The 17,598-nt window shown below is 36.5% G+C and overlaps 1 protein-coding gene across 2 annotated transcripts in view; it reads right to left on the bottom strand.

The window, feature by feature from the left end:
• LOC134660651 (uncharacterized) overlaps positions 1 to 17,598 on the bottom strand; it is a 126,991-nt gene that overhangs the window by 9,340 nt on the left and 100,053 nt on the right. For both annotated transcript variants that reach the window (XM_063516437.1, XM_063516430.1), the window contains exon 8: positions 3,141 to 3,252. In XM_063516437.1, coding sequence (XP_063372507.1) covers positions 3,141 to 3,252 — 112 coding nt within the window. The remainder of the gene's footprint in view (positions 1 to 3,140; positions 3,253 to 17,598) is intronic.

A 17,598-nucleotide genomic window follows, 5' to 3' on the forward strand; every position in this document is an offset into this window, starting at 1 on the left:
CTAAGGATTGTCTAGTGATTTTGTCGTTTTATGGTTACATTGGAAATTGTGCTCATTTTAATTGGTTTGATGAAAGTGGAATTTCTGATTACCTATTAAGGTACCATATATATTTGTTATAGCTTTTCTTATATATATTTGTATTAGAAAATGGTAAGCATTTGACCACAATCTGACCTGATGGTAAGTGCCGATGCAGTCTAGGATGGAACATGCTAACCTACAAGAACAAGACCTTATAACAAGACGTACTGATAATTTTAACTCAACACAAATCAATTTAGCATAAGATTTTAAAATTCGTAATATTTGTAAATGTTTGTTTATATTTTTGGTCTGTGTTTGGGGCATTACCACTGAACGGCGTTTTACAATCGCGGCTAAATCCAATCAGTCCGTTCCGGTAATTACACTGGTAGCAGTCGGCTAATGTCCTGCGACTATATTCAGACAACAACGCATTACAGTAGAATCAATTTGATGTATGTGCTTTGTACCTTGTCGTATTGTCAATTTATGAAAGCCGCTCATCACTGGCCACGATATTTCGCAGATGATTGTGAAATTTAAAGTTTTTGTTCTACGATATAGGCATATACAATGCGTTTATCAATGTCAAAAACCTGTACATGTAACCTAACCCTACACCACAGCCCCGAGAAGACACCGACGCATAAAATTCGTCGGGATGCTGTTTTTCAAAAAAGGTTGGTATACCGGTATGGTCTTAGGTGGTTATTGTTTAATCCAATAGTAGCACACCAATTGCTATGCATGAGATGGATAGATGGATAGGTGGATGGAAGCTGCTAGGGGTCTCACATTATTGTCACTGTGGCAAGGTACGTGTGATGGCAATATCTTCTGTCGCAAGTTCGGCACGGCGCGCCATATCTTTTGTTCCCTTTAGAGCGAGCAAACGCAAGTAAAATACGTGTTTTAGATTTTATGTTACAATAAATCGAGAATGAAGCCTCCGAAAGCTGGTGTTAAAACGCGATTAGTGCGCTGCTAAAAGCATTCAATACAAACGAAAATGATTTCCGTGGGTGAGTTAACGTTGAAATTATTTCGAGAAGCATTTAATACTACCTCTATTAGCATAAACGGGTAGTGTTGGGTAGGACTCGAGTCCTTTGAGTCCTCTGCTTCAAGACTCGGCTCAGTTTTTCAGAATCATATAATTAAGCCCAAACTCAAGTTCTTTTCAACTTAAAAGAGACCCGAGTCTTTTGTAGAGATTGAGTCCTTTTCAGAGAACTCTCAATTTTTGTGCTCTCAATGCACTGTCTTTGTATAATTTTGTGGATAAGGTACACAAATCATAAAATAACACCTCATTTCTTTACTGTTATTTAGGATAAACCTATAATTTTTTCACGGAGTCTTTATTCGGAGGCTCGAGTCCTTTTAAGTTGCTCTTAAAAAAGACACTACTAAAGACTTGAACCCATATGAACAGTTTTCATAATTGAACAAATCTTTTCCAGTCGGTTACCTACTCTCCTTAATATCCCTATCAACATCACTGGTAGACGATTTCCCGATACTGAGCCAGATGAACTGCGCCAAATGTCCCAGTGTGTACGCCCCGGTGTGTACCAACGGCGACGTCACGTTCACCAACGAGTGCAGAGTGCAGTGCTACAACGACAAACTGCGCGAGCTGAATAGGCCCCAAATTCATGTGATCTAGTGAGTTTTTTGTTTTTGCCCTGTCCTGTGCCGTCCTGTCGTATCATGTCCTGCCCTGCCCTGCCCTGCCCTGCTTTGTCCGGTCCTGTCCTGTCTAGTCTTGTTTATGTTTTTTTATTTTATTTTTTATTTATTTTTTCCTTAGATTAACACTTGTTACAAAGTTGCAGCATTGTTGCCGCTACATTTGTCAATTTCCTTGATAAATTGAGTTGATGAACTTCATAGTCGCGGTGGCGAATGTTACTACATTTATCAAACAAATCGACTCATACAGAGACGGCAACAACGACGCCGCAACAGAAATGCAGCTGCAGTTGTCATCCGAACGTCACCTAGCTTAAACGTGAGACATGCACTGCTAGTAGTTTTTTTTAAACAAATGAAAGTTGGAATCCGCTCCAAGTGTTAAAGCTGAATTTACTTACATAACGTAACTTTCAAATTATTTAAGTACTGTTTATTCAATCGCGAACTTATTTATTTTTCAATTCTTTCTTATTTTCAGTTATGGCACTTGCGTGAGTACTTTCGTGCAAGTCGGCGTACAAGTTCCAGAGGATATGAACGAGGATTATTGAATAATATTCTATAGCCTCCCTGAATAAACATATAGAAAAATAAGTTTTATGCAAAAATTTCATTTTTGGTAGAAGCTTTTATCGCTGACTGTACTTTTCTTTCCACAGACAACTAATACTCATCGAGACATTTCTAAAAACCCCAAACACAATTAGTTTGCGCTGTTTTATCAGAGAGTTTATATGGCCATCTCCTGTCTCTATCATCAGATCAGCTCCATGGTACCATAATATTGCATTGTCACCCGACTTACACACGTATGCAAATTTCCAGTTTCATCGGAAACCGGGAAGTGGGTCAAATTTAACTTGCAAAATTTGACCCGTATAAACATAGTTACATACATAGGTACATACAATGCAAGTTAAGTAAAAGCTTGTAATAATACAATTCTGACCCAAAACTAGGTATCTATCATAGTAAATCAATGTGTGAAATCACGTTTTGTCTTAGTGACAACCTCCTTTAGGAACAGAAAGTTGTATTCCTAAAATGTTGAGCTTGCAAAAGTTAAATTTGCAGCATGTTCTCTGCCTGTCTTTCAACTCTGTGGTCCACAGCTACACTTAATACTCACACTTCGTCGTGTCGAGTCCATGAGGCCTCGACACCGTATCCAGTAGTTGTTTATCTCGTTATTAGCTTCGATGATGAAGTAGCACTCCTCAGCGTACGTCACTAGTGGTTATCTTTTTACTTTATTCTTCGTCTGCAATACTTACACTTCGTCGCAGTCCATGAGGCCTCGGAACCGTATCCAGTAGTTGTCTATCTCGTTATTAGCTTCGATGATGAAGTAGCACTCCTCAGCATACGTCACTAGTGGTTATCTTTTTACTTTATTCTTCGTCTGCTATACTTACACTTCGTCGCAGTCCATGAGGCCTCGGAACCGTATCCAGTAGTTGTCTATCTCGTTGTTGGCTTCTAAGATGAAGTCGTAGCGCTCCCCAGCGTACGTCACTAGTGATGTTGCTGAAACCAAGAATGTATGTTAGAAATATAAATGTTGAGTAGGTATAATAGGTACGAAAACTACTGTAAACTAAATATCATTAAAGGAAAGAGGGCCTACCAACAAGATCCAAAAATCGAAAATCTTATGCCTCTCTTGTGCTCGAACAAGCAAGAGCGATATAGAGGCATATTTTTGATTTTTCGATGTTGCCGAAGCATCTTTTTTGCATGGGATGTTTCACAGTTCTCTGCCAAGTCACGATATTCAATCGATGGAAGTGATTGGCACAACCGGATCTAAATATAATAATATCTGATAGTACGACATACTTATTTGGGTCAAAATTGCTCTTAAAAATTTACAGGCGTTTGATTTCATCGAGTGTGTGAAAATCGATTAGATAGATTCAATTTATTTAAGTACTAGCTGTTGCCCGCGACTTCGTACGCGTGGATTTGTATATTGGTGGTTATATATTCTACATTAGCTTAGAACATTATGCAGCAAAATATTGCAGTAGGACGGTTAATCATTTGTTAATTATTAATATTATACAACGCATGAGACTTGTCTTTCACAACCTACGAAGTTTCTAGCCCCTAACTGAATAAAATTGTTTTCGACATAATCTCTCTCAAACCCCTTAGAAGATTTTCATGTCCTCTATTTACCTAACTACCTAGTTACGAAGTTTGAAGTAAATAAAATTTGAACCCTATATTTTATTTTATTTATTTATTTTTATTTATTTTTTTCCACACTTACAACTATCTTTACAGGTAAACCTAAGACAATAGTGTAACTATTAACCATACATATCTAAAGTAAGCCATTACGTCTATAACATAATATATTTAATGTTGATATTGTGAACTGAATATAAACTTTCAACCCCTTTTAAACCATTTTAGGGGATGAATTTTAAAAAATGCTGAAATTACTTTTCTTGTATTCTAATAATATGCCTCTGTACAAAGATTCAAGCCCGTTCTCACAAAAATGTTTGAACTCCATACAAACTTTCAACCCCTTTTTCACCACCTTGAGATATACATTTTCAAAAACGCTGAAATTATTTTTTTTCCGTTTTAAAATAATACCTTTTTATGAAGTTTCAAGTTCCTAGCTTAAAATAAAATTTGTACCCTGTACAAATTTTCAACCCCTTTTTAAACCTGTTAGGGGATGAATTTTACAAAACGCTGAAATTACTTGTATTGTCTTCTAATAATATCCCCAAATACAAAGATTCAAGTCCCGCGCTCAAAAAATTTTTTGATATCCATACAAACTTTCAACCCCTTTCTCGTCACCTTAGGGGATGAATTTTCAAAAACGCTGAAATTAGTTTTCTTGTGTTTAAATTTAATATCTTTTTGCAAATTTTCAAGTTCCTACCTTAAAATAAAATTTGCACCCCAAGAAGAACTTTCATCCCCTTTTTAAATCCCTTAGGGGTTGAATTTCCAAAAACGTTGCAATTACTTTATTTTGTAATCGGCTAATTTGCCTTTCTAAGAAGTTTCAAAGCATTTGTTATGGATTCAAACTTTCAACCCCTTTTTAACCCTGTTAGGGGATGAATTTTACAAAACACTGAAATTACTTTTCCTGTCTTTTAATAATATCCCCAAATACAAAGATTCAAGTCCCGCGTTCGAAAAAATGTTTGATATCCACACAAACTTTCAACCCCTTTTTTACCACCTTACGGGATGAATTTTCAAAAACGCAGAAATTAGTTTTCTTGTATTTTAATATTATATCTTTTTACGAACTTTCAATTACCTAGCTTAAAATAAAATTTGAACCACATACAAACTTTCAACCTCTTTTTAACCCTGTTAGGGGATGAATTTTACAAAACGCTGAAATAACTTTTCCTGTCTTTTAATAATATCCCCAAATACAAAGATTCAAGTCCCGCGCTCGAAAAAATGTTTGATATCCATACAAACTTTCAACCCTTTTTTCACCACCTTAGGGGATGAATTTTCAAAAACGCTGAAATTAGTTTTCTTGTATTTAAATTTAATATCTATTTGCAAAGTTTCAAGTTCCTAGCTTAAAATGAAATTTGCACCCCAAGACGAACTTTCATCCCCTTTTTAACCCCCTTAGGGGTTGAATTTCCAAAAACGTCGCAATTACTTTATTTTGTAATCGGCTATTATGGCTTTCTAAGAAGTTTCAAAGCATTTGTAATGGATTCAATCTTTCAACCCCTTTTTAACCCTGTTAGGGGATGAATTTTCAAAAACGCTGAAATTACTTTTCTTGTCTTATAATAATATCCCCATATACAAAGTTTCAAGTCCCACACTCACAAAAATATTTGATCTCCATACAAACTTTCAACCCCTTTTTCACCACCTTGGGGGATGAATTTTCAAAAACGCTGAAATTAGTTTTCTTGTTTTTTAATATAATACATTTTTACAAAGTTTCAAATTCCTAGCTTAAAATAAATCTTGTACCCCATACAACCTTTCATCCCCTTTTTAACCCCCTTAGGGGTTGAATTTTTCAAAATCGCTTCTTATCTCTTGTACACTTTATAAATGCAACCTAGTGTGCAAATTTCAACTTTCTAGCTTTTGTAGTTTCGGCTCTGCGTTGATGAATCAGTCAGTCAGTCAGTCAGTCAGTCAGTCAGGACACTTGCATTTATATATATAGATTTCGATGTGTTCGTCAATTTATATAGGTATAGCGATTATTTCGTCAAAATTCTTAGTGCTTGTTTCACTAATTTATGCCTTAGTATTAAGCATAATAACTTTATAATGATTATATAAACTACAGTGGAAAGCAGCACACTTCTATAAGCAGACACTGTTGTTATTTAATGCAAACATAAAACAATGAGCTATACCTGGAACATAGGTAATTAAAACTCTTCGAACATTAATAGTAGTTTACTCATAATTAAAGACAGATTGAATTTAAATTAGCCTTAAGCGGAGCTGAATACCTAATAAGTTAAAAGTTAGAATGCTAATGGCGTTAGAACCTTTATTCCTTATTTTAATCTACCTTTTTCGTATTTAAATTTCTTTGGCTAATTAAGCGAGACAGTGCTCAGGGGAAACTAAACAACAAGTCAAGTTGCCGGTCAAGTTGGCTTGTTCCAGTAACTTGAACGCTCCTTGGGAATGTTTCCTAAAGACGCGAGACGGTTTGTTGCAGATCACATACCTAGTATACCTACGCAATATGTGGAGTATTGAGATATTGCCGCTTTTTTGTGCTTTGTCTTTTCTCTTTTGTGATATGTGCCAAAAGTGAAACTACATGTGGTAATCGCGCAAGCAGTGACAGAAATGTCGTTAAGATGACAATCGTACATTGACACTTTTCTGTAACACCCCACTTTTTTTACAATTATGGCCTGGAAAACCAAGTCAAGTCTTTGTTTTGCTGTTTTTAAAACGCTTCATTTAATAACCTAACCAAAACGTGGAAACAAGTAGAACAAAGTTGTAGATTCTATAGAAGCATAGTCTATGGTTAGAACATAGTAAGATACGAAATCCCTAGACGTCGGTAGTAACTGCCATTTAAAGATATTTCTGTATTGGAATTGTATTGGAAACATCTTGGAAATGCAGTTTTATTTAAAAGTTTAATTTGCATTGCTGAAACTTTCGCCTTTCAAATATTAAGTCTTCTCAACGTATTTGAAGCTTTTGACTAGTTTTATCAGTCTGTTTAAAAACTAAATACAAGTTTTATTATCACTAAAGTCTAAAACCTTATAAAACAAAGTCCCCCACCGCATCTGTATGTATGTGACATACATACACAATATGTAGGTATTGTATGTTTGCGATAAATTCCAAAACTACTGAACGGATTTTCATGCGATTTTCACTTATAAATAGACTGATTTTTGAGGAAGTTTTAGGTGTACAATTTGTTAAGGTAACCTATGGGAATCTGGAGCGGGTCGCTAGTAATATCAATAGGCAATATAATATAGTAATTTTAGTACATTGTACATCGTGGAGAGCAGTACGTATGAATGACAATCCAGTATATTTCACTAAAGCAAGTGGTATAGGCAGGCGTGTCTCACTCCGCGATTTCGTCGCTTTGCTACAGGTAGCTAAAAGTACATCCGTTCGGCCCCATTTTTGGGGAAAGCCATAAGCCGCGCGTGGCGCTGTCGCCACCTAGCGGCCATATCTGTGCTGATCGTAACAGACGCGTTTTGTTAGAGAGTGAGTCTTCTGTACTTAGTACTATTATTTATTCTGTGGTATAGGTACTATGGAGTTGCAAACGCGTGATGAGGGACAGGGGAACATACGAAATGCGACGAATTGTTAGCTTATCATCGGTTTGTAAAATAAGTTATACTTGCCCTCGTACTATTTAAACGTCAAACAAAATTGCATCGATCAAGATAAAATAATGTCTCCTTGATAAAAAAATATAATGATGAACAAAACAAGTTGACATTGCTTCTAAATTAGTTTTGCTCTCGCGTCTCGTAAAAGCATTATAAAAATATTGTATTTTTCACGTGTGAAAAATGAGAGTGCGTATTACAGCAGACAAACTGAATTATGTATGTCAGACGAACTCTATTATGATCCTCCTTGAACTTTTACAAATGACAATAGTATTTTATGCAAAAGGCGAGTGGCGTGAGTAACAATTTGAGGCGAAGCGACCAATTTATATTTAATAATTTTCATTACTATTAATATTTTAATAAGTACCTATCTCAATTTGTAGCAATTTCGTTTCAGCATGTCATCTGCAGTAAATTTTACTTTAAATTATTAATTGTCATTACTCATTAAACTACCCTACGGACATCATTCTGTTGTTGTCTATGAAAATGAAATGCGTTTTGACTTGTTAAAATTAATGATAGAGATGTTTAACATTGTATTTAATAATTAATTATATCTTGAATTAATTAAAAACCGTTATGACCATACATCTTATTTTATTTACCAGTCGTTTTTCGGTAAAAGAAAACATCGTGAGAAAACCGGCCTAATCATAATAGGGCCTAGTTTCCCCTCTGGGTTGAAAGGTCAAGTGGCAGTCGCTTTCGTAAAAACTAGTGCCTACACCAAGTCTTGGGATTAGTTGCCAGGCTCTCAAGAGCCGGGGCAACATGAGGAATGTGGAAAATGATGTTATTTAATACAATAATTGTCGAATAAAAAAAAATACCCAAGTATTACGTTACCTATAAATGGGAACAAATAAAAACTTTTTACGATAATAGTTATAATCTAATTTAGAATCTTGAGCGTAGTGAGGGACTCAAAAGCGCACGACATGTGAATAACTTTGATCTCGTGTAGTTCACAAAACTTTTCACCTCAGCAGTGAGAACATATTAGAGGACCCGAAAAATGTATTCCTTCTTCATCACTTACATATTCACTTATGTTTTCTTAAGATATACCAACAATTAAGTTTTCACCTCAGCAGCTCGAACAAGGGTACTTTGCTACTTAAAAACAGTGAGCAAAATCGCATCACTCACTCACTGCTCAAAATTGCTCACTGTTTTAAGTAGCAAAGTAGTGTTCGAGCTGCTGAGATGAAAAATCAATAAACAAATCAAAAGTAACGCCAGTACGCCTATTACTCAACATAATTACAGCCAGTAAAATAATGTAAACATTTCATAACGGTAGGCAAGATGGTAAGATTATCAAGAACCTTAACAATTTCAAATTAATTCCGAGATACGAAGTCGACGAATTGTAAACGTAAATCTCGTAGCTTTGTTAATTTAAAGGTACAGTCGACGTCGTATATATTGATTTCCTTATTTTATTTTTAAAAATCCGGCCAAGATTTGCGCGGTAAATGTTACAACTCCAGACGTAAAATACAGTTTTTATTTATTGTTTAACTAAACGGACCATTTAACTGAATAGATCAAGTTATATGTATAAACGTTTTCAAACTAAAATACCCACATTGAAACCTATTATTCCAACGTCCGAACGATAAGAATAGCTTAAACAGTCCATTCAGGAGTTGCCAGTGTTCAAACTCAGCAACAAAACCTCTCAAACACGCCGGTGAAATACCTTCAGTTCGAGTATATATACTCGTAGGTATTATCGAGTTTCACTTGCAAAGGTTTACGGAGACTTATAAGGAGCCGCGTTTCGTCACGGTCCGCGGTAGAACGCTATATGTACGACATGCTGTAGGTCGAATAGGTCGATTCACGAAAGCAAAGATAAAGCTAGCGTGGAATGTTGACAGACGGTCCCCCAATGAGGGCGCCACTGGACGGTCGATGCAGTCTTAAGGCCATTTTGCGGGAGCTACAATATCGTAGTATTATTTCAAGGATACGTAGTCCTTAAGTCGTAACGTCAGTGTTACAAATCTGTAGATACCTACCTATACCTTCTAAAAAGGAAGGGTACCCAACTGTCCGGCTTCGATTTAAATTATTTTTATATATTTTATAGAGTAGTCTAAAATATCAGATCGTATTTTTTATAGCTGCCCAAACTCAACATACTCGGAAAAACTAGCCTCTAAAGTACTAAAAAAAGACACAACCCTCTAACTTCTGTAGTGAGCGAGTGAAACGATTAGAATTATGAAACTTTGAAGTGTGTTTCTGGGTTCTTGTTTGTTATAAATCTTGTTAAAAATCGCACACAACTTTAACATCAATATCATCTGATTTGTTTAGTTAGGTATGTTTTACATTGAAGAAATATTATTTTCATTCAATCATTCAGTTTCCAAACTCCGATCGCATAACGGGACAGCCGTCTGTGTGTTTTGCAGCTGAGGCCACGGGTATTTTAACCAGGCAAACTGAGTTCCAGTTTCGGACAAACGGGCGGAGCGAGGTCTTTCATATGGCTTTCGGAGTATGTACGCCAATAGTTTATGGGGCTTTAAAAATAATACGTTTTAGGGTAATAAGCTATGAAGTTTTTTCAATACGTACAATGCTATAAAGCGTTTCCCTACACAGTAGCATAGAGAAAAAAATACATAGAGTGCTCACTCCATACATCAGTTTTAGTACCAAAAAGACTATTAGCATCTAGCATCGAGTAGCGGAACTATCAGTACTGCTACTTGACAATAGATGTAGCACCGACCGGAAAGTCTTATGCTGTTGAGATAAGACTTTCCGGTCGGTGCTACATCTATTGTCAAGTAGCAGTACTGATAGTTCCGCTACTCGATGCTAGATGTAGACAGTTAGACACTGAAATTAATAGTCTGAACTGATGTATGGAGTGAGCACTCTTGTCTTACTATATTTATCTATGACAGTAGTTACCTACGCCTCTATTGTCAAGGTGTGATAGTGCATGTGTATTGATATTTTATATAGTACTTTATCTACTTATCGTAGGCACAGGGTTAAATATCGGTCGCGTATGACAGGGAATTCGCGCGGAACTTCAGACTTCGCCTCACACAATTATGTTCTCAATACATTGTGATGACCACATCCTTTATATGGCCATGTTTTTCTATGACTTTATTCCTGACTAAATATGCGCGAAGCAAAGCAGAGTCTCTAAGCTTGGACAAAAAAAATACACGATTATCCTGTCGGGTTTTTATGTCTTTTTACAGTTTGCATGTCTCAACCGATCCACGTGAAATTTTGTGTAAACTGCATTTTGTTAATGATATAGCATTCTGCAGGGCTACCACCAGTTTGGCAGTGACATAAACGCCATTGAGAACGTAATTTACTTTCTATGCGTCTCGCTCGTACTCGCATATTAGTGCAAACGAGATGTATAGAAAGTAAACTACGTTCTCGACAGCGTATATGTCAGTTTTGACACTATCAGTGACTCATGGTACGGGCTCTGTTGTCTGTAATGTAAATAGTTACTCGTGAGGTACAACTCACATAGCGACTAGTAGTTGAACTCCTGACTACAAAATAAACAATTAAATTCATTAAAAACGAACCGGCCTATTCACTGAAAAGTATTCAAGCCAGCAAGGAAGCGTGTTAAAAACTTCAACCTTTAGTAGAAACTTGAACACCCGGTTAGTTAGCGAGGCCTTGATCTTTCAAACAATTCTGACCACTTCTAATTGCCGTTATTAAGACTGTTGTACAGTCAGAATCAAATAGATAGAGACGACCAAAGTGGCCAAATATATCGCAACACATGTTAACAAAGTTGTAATTAAAAGTGTGACATTCTGGTCTTCATGAGCAGTTCAACTTCGTTAAATATCACTTTTTGGCATGTAAGTAGATCTAGATTTTGACTTTTTGACAAAAATTAGACTAATCTGTAAGTTGAGAAGTGATGGAGTTCTAAGGTAACAAACATTTAAAAAAACCGGCCAAGTGCGAGTCGGACTCGCGCACGGAGGGTTCCGCACCATCAACAAAAAATAGAGCAACTCAAGCAAAAAAAAACATCAAGCAAAAAAACGGTCACCCATCCAAGTACTGACCCCGCCCGACGTTGTTTAACTTCGGTCAAAAATCAAGTTTGTTGTATGGGAGCCCCACTTAAATCTTTATTTTATTCTGTTTTTAGTATTTGTTGTTATAGCGGCAACAGAAATAAATCATCTGTGAAAATTTCAACTGTCTAGCTATCACGGTTCGTGAGATACAGCCTGGTGACAGACGGACGGACGGACGGACGGACGGACGGACAGCGGAGTCTTAGTAATAGGGTCCCGTTTTTACCCTTTGGGTACGGAACCCTAAAAAACCAACAATCGAATTGAGAAAATCCTCGATTTTGAATTTTGAAGTCTGTTAAAAAGACGTTTTATCAGTTATTATCATGCGACAACCGCGTCCTTCAGAAAACCGCTGGACTAGAACAACAGATAAAGTACCTAAATTGCACCTTAAATGATAATCAAATACAGCTATAAACGAGGCCTTCCAATACCGTAAAATGGGGTGAGTAGGATTCGCGGGGAGAGTTGGGTTATGAATGGGGATAGAAGGGTTGAAAGGGGGGTGAGATGGATTTTTAAGGCTACTGCTACAAAAATTATGTATTCCAATTTAAAATGAGAGCTATAGTAATACTCATAATAAAAAAAATCGATCAAACAATCTTCCAAAATCACCTTTGTATGAAAACCCACTCACCCCAAATACGAGGGACTACGGGGTGAGGTGGGTTTTCCTGTTTCTCGTCAAAGTTATGAAATGGAACTACCCAAAATAAAATAAAAACTAAAATACAAACGTCCGGAACACTTATTATATACACCATTCAGTTTGCATATGTAAAAATAAAATGTTATCGAGGTTTGAATGTCAATTTTGCGCCTACTCACCCCATTTTACGGTACCTTAAATTGCGGCTATAATATTTTTTGGCGTAGCTAATTAATTCTCGTTACTAACGTAACACCTACGTTATTGTTAGCAATGTTTTAATTCACATTGACTCCTCCTCCCGTTAAAAATTCAATCCTCCGCCAGCATACAAATGTATTAATTAAAAGAAAACCTCGAAGCCAAGCGTCGCATGTTAAAACTCTAAAATCACCATTTCTTTTCAGCTGAATTTCGGTGATAAAACGAAAATATATCCAGGATTGATTGGTTGGGTTGGGTTGATTGCGTCTATTTGAGATATTTTTTTAAATCATAATCATCATAATCATAATATTTATTGATAATATAAATTACATGTCACATTTTATACAGTGTATAAAGATTATATTTAAGTATGAATTTTCACTACATAATGTAGGTTGTATTTAACATAGTAGTACATCTACCTAAGTTCCTTAATTTTAAAGAACTCTTTATGGTCGTAGAACGCTTGCTCGACTAACCAATTTTTTAATTTGTTTTTAAATACTGCTACGCTTTTGGCAACTACTATGGAATCTGGGAGTCTATTGTATACTTTATTGTAAACCGCGTTAATTACGAGAGCTGTCCTCATCTATTAGATTAAGAGCCTGAGCTGCTTGGAGAATAAAACGTAACATACTTAGACTGCATTCCGACCAATCGTATTCGAGAAATTCGAAATAGACGCAACATTAACTCCAAAGAACACTATTAGTATTCTTATACAACGTTAGGCCACTAACCATATTTTATAGAAATACATTTAATCGGCAGATTTAAGAGTTGGAAAAGATACACTGCCGTATTCGAACTTCAAGATATTCACAAGAGACGACACGTACTAGATCCATTCTAGATACGTTAGTTTAGATTTCAACTAGTTCTCTTTTGCAGCGCAATTCGGGCAACCAATGTCACTTTTACGATAGATCGTGTTAGATATCTATTAGATGTGAATTAGATCTCTAAGTTATATCTTGTGGAAATCGTTCAAGAGTATCTCCAGAATCGCGGAAATGTCAAATTTGACAGGTTATATCTTAAACATATCGTTATCGTATCTTGGCGATGTCTAAAAGATATCTAATAGATGTCTATTACAAAATCCGAATCGGGCCCATAGATAAAAGTTTTAACCTATCAACATAGCAAGACTACTCATGGTTTTAGATTTACCCCGTTTTAAGTAGTCTTCATACAATGTTACATACATTTTGTAAGACACTTTGACGTCTGCTTAACGACATGCCACTTTAACTGTCTCATATGGCTCACACGGACGTTACAAAGTATGTATTTGACACTAATTTGGTTCCCAGGCTTCCTAAAACGTCAGTATTTACTTTATTTGTAGTATTCTAGAATTTGATTACAGGCATCTATTATCTCAACTACAAAATGGAGAATATTAGGTATAAATAAGATAACTCTGAGATACACTGGCGCTCTCGTACCTACTTATTTAATGTGTATCAATCTTTCACAGATGGATCAAAAACCCCAAACCAAGCATAATCTTTACTATTAAGGACTAACTACGCGACGATATGTAGATACTGTTTTATTTCAATCGTATGGCATTATACAAATATACACGAACTTGCGACCCGCTCCGGCTTCACCGTCAGGTTTTTGAGTTTAACGCGAACATACATACAAACAGACAGATGCGGCGAGGGACTTTGTTTTATAAGGTGGAGTGATAGATCAGATCATAATGAGAAATCATTGACGAATTTTTACAGTCAGCAAAACTATTAGCTTAGACTGCATCTGTCGCACCGGCCGGAATCAAACCAGGTATCTTCAGCTTACGCGGCTAACGCCCTGACTAGACTAGACTAACCGGTCACGGCGGTACCTGTCCTGAATTATCTAGGACATACAATCTTTAAAAGGCTAGGCGTCTTTGACCAACGAATTTATATAAGTACGAATATATGAATGATAAACACACACATGCTTTTACCGGGATTCAAACCAGCTAGTAAGCCGTTAAATTTAATCAGTAACTAAGCCAAGTTAAAAACCCAAACCATACAAACGTATTAATTCAATAAAAACTCTTCACCCGCATGTTAAAACTCAGATATGACCGTTTCTTTCAGCGCTGCGATCCGGCTCATCCCATTTTCGGCATTTACATATTCAAATGTCCAGGAAGGATCAAAGCGGGATCCGGGCTCGGGGAACCCAGAGACAAATAAATTGTAAAGACTGAATAGCGCATATAGGTAGGTACAAATTAAAACAGAGCACTGAAATGGTGTCAGGACCGAAAACAATTAGAGAATATTTGTTTGAAAGTCAGTTAGGCCAGCATAAGGAAAATACCTATTTAGTTTTAATAAACAATATAGAAGATAGGGAAGGGTGGACGAATAAGAGGGAGACTTTTGACCATTGTAGGACAGTAGGTATGGGGCTCATAAATAAATAACAGTTTCAAAGATTTTCTTATTTAACATGATTGTGGAAGTTTCATATAAACCGTAAAGGGTTCTCCATTTAATAAATGTATTCCTCACCATTTCTGCCGATTACCTACTACATATTCGCAACATCGGTAGGTAGGTAGCAGGGATGTTGCGAACATCCGCATCCGCATCCGCAACCGCGGAACATCCGCATTATTTTCAACATCCGCATCCGCATCCGCATCCGCATAAAATCGATGCGGAGCTTATGCGGATGCGGATGTTGAACAAGTCGGTACAGGAACGTCTTAGCGGTGGCGTAAGTGCTAGGTAATTTCGTCATTACCTATAACGAAATCGTCTAGATCCAGAAAAGTCGGCGAAGTTACTGTTTCCCAGGACCTCTCAAATCTATACAATTCCGGCTCATATTTGAGCCACTGGGATCTGACAGGTTAAATATAACGCACCTATATTCTTGCTCAAATACTAAAAGTTTGGTTTTTTTAATAAAAAAATACTAAAAATGTAATATTTGACGTTTTCTAAGTACCTAATCTTGACATCCGCATCCGCATCCGCATCCGCGGATGTGAGCCTTTAAAAATCCGCATCCGCATCCGCATCCGCGGATGTCAAAAAATCTGCATCCGCAACATCCCTGGTAGGTAGGTACTAAATACGGAGACCTTGCGACCTTTACTGCTTGCACTTATAATAAAAAACGCGATAGCTGACTAGATAGCATTGTTTTGTAGAGGGTTATTATGCAACTTGTCATATTAGGTCTCAAACCTCGCAAAGAACTACCACGGTAAGACCATGACGGCGCCGCACAAAGATGCAACTATGTACAGCAATTGACAATCTTTATCATTAACTTGTCTCTTCTAAAACGCTAAATTCGGTAAGCATTCGCTAAATTGAAGTAAGTGGGAAGTGAGGCGTTCCTGTTTGTTACAGTCGTTGACGTTTCGGAAGCGGCCGTTAGAGTATTAAGAGGGATATCGTTTCTTTGACTGCTTTATTCAAGCGAGTTATAAATAGATTCTTGAGCCTTTGTTGCTTACGTTGAAAAAACAAAGTATTTATTACCTATTTAATTGGTTTTGGAAGGGTTTGTTTTTCTTAAGGGTAGTACGAATGAATAACTTTAAGATAGTATCGTTTATTTTACAGTTGATATTCAAATCCCATAACACGTACCTATGTAAATATGTTATTTATTTACGGTTTTTAGGGTTCCGTACTCATAGGGTAAAAACGGGACCCTATTACTAAGACTCCGCTGTCCGTCTGTCACCAGGCTGTAACTCATGAACTAGCTAGGCAGTTGAAATATTCACAGATTTGATTTCTATTGCCGCTATAACAACAAATACTAAAAACAAAATAAAATAAATATTTAAGTGGGCTCCCATACAACAAACGTGATTTTTTGTCGTTTTTTGCATAATGGTTGGTGGAACCCTACGCGCACGAGTCCGACTCGCACTTGTCCGGTTTTTTTATTTCAACATCAGATATTTCTGTTACCTTAAATAACAAAAATGGCTGGAGCGACATACAAATAGACATCGTGTCTAAAAATAACTGCTGTCTATTACGTTTCTCAATTAAATCTTCTGGTGCTTTATTTCATACATGGTGCAAAATAATTTATTTTACAGTACATATGGTGCTACTTTCCCGAACTAGTGCGGGAAAGAGCATTTTCCGTGCGTATGTTGAAAGTTTAAAATGCCATATGTACTGTAAAACGATGTACGATACACGTGCGAATACTTAGATAATTCGCAACTCGTGTCGATCTAAAACACTCCCTTCGGTCGTGTTTTAATTTATCGCCACTCGTTTCGAATTTCCTCTTTTCCGCACTTGTATCGTAAATAACTATTAAATACAGTCAAATACCCTATTATAGTAGGTACTTGGCTTGGCACCGGCGCAGCGTGGCATAACCGAGTAGGTTCCTAAGCTAGGTATACGCTCGTAGCAATGTCATAGCCGATAGCATAGTTAAAGTTATCCCGGTTTGTAGCAGAAAGAAGATTCTATAATGTTTATTATTAACTAATTCTCAAAGTCATTGTAATTGTACACTATATACAGTGTGTAAGTCAAATACGGGCAATAAATTAAACCAGATATAGAATTTACCCGTCTTATCATTAATTAAGATGTTTTTTTAAGTTACACTTAATTATGACCCCGTGATTCATTTTTTCCACATGTACCGAGCAGCAATGTAGGTACTGTAAACATTAAGAAACAAGATGATAATGACATTACGAGATACGAGCTTTTCATAGTAACTGCCAACAAGCGTTGACAGTTACTTTAAAAAGCTCGTATCCCGTAACGTGTGTGGTGTATTACATTAGGTATTAAATATTCGCCCGTATTGGATTTACACACTGTATATTAAATACAGTAGAATGCCAATGTAAAATTCGCAGTTTTTTCCAATTCGTATAAAATAAACTGTAAAATTTTATTACGTTTTCCACTACCGAGCATTTACTCCGACACATACATTTAAACAGTTTAATAATTGAATTCCGCCGGCGGCGGACGGAACACGGAATTACCATACATTGAATACTACAAACTAAATTGAT

This window comes from Cydia amplana, chromosome 2, assembly GCF_948474715.1.
Source record: "Cydia amplana chromosome 2, ilCydAmpl1.1, whole genome shotgun sequence".
Taxonomy (NCBI): Eukaryota; Metazoa; Arthropoda; class Insecta; order Lepidoptera; family Tortricidae; genus Cydia; species Cydia amplana.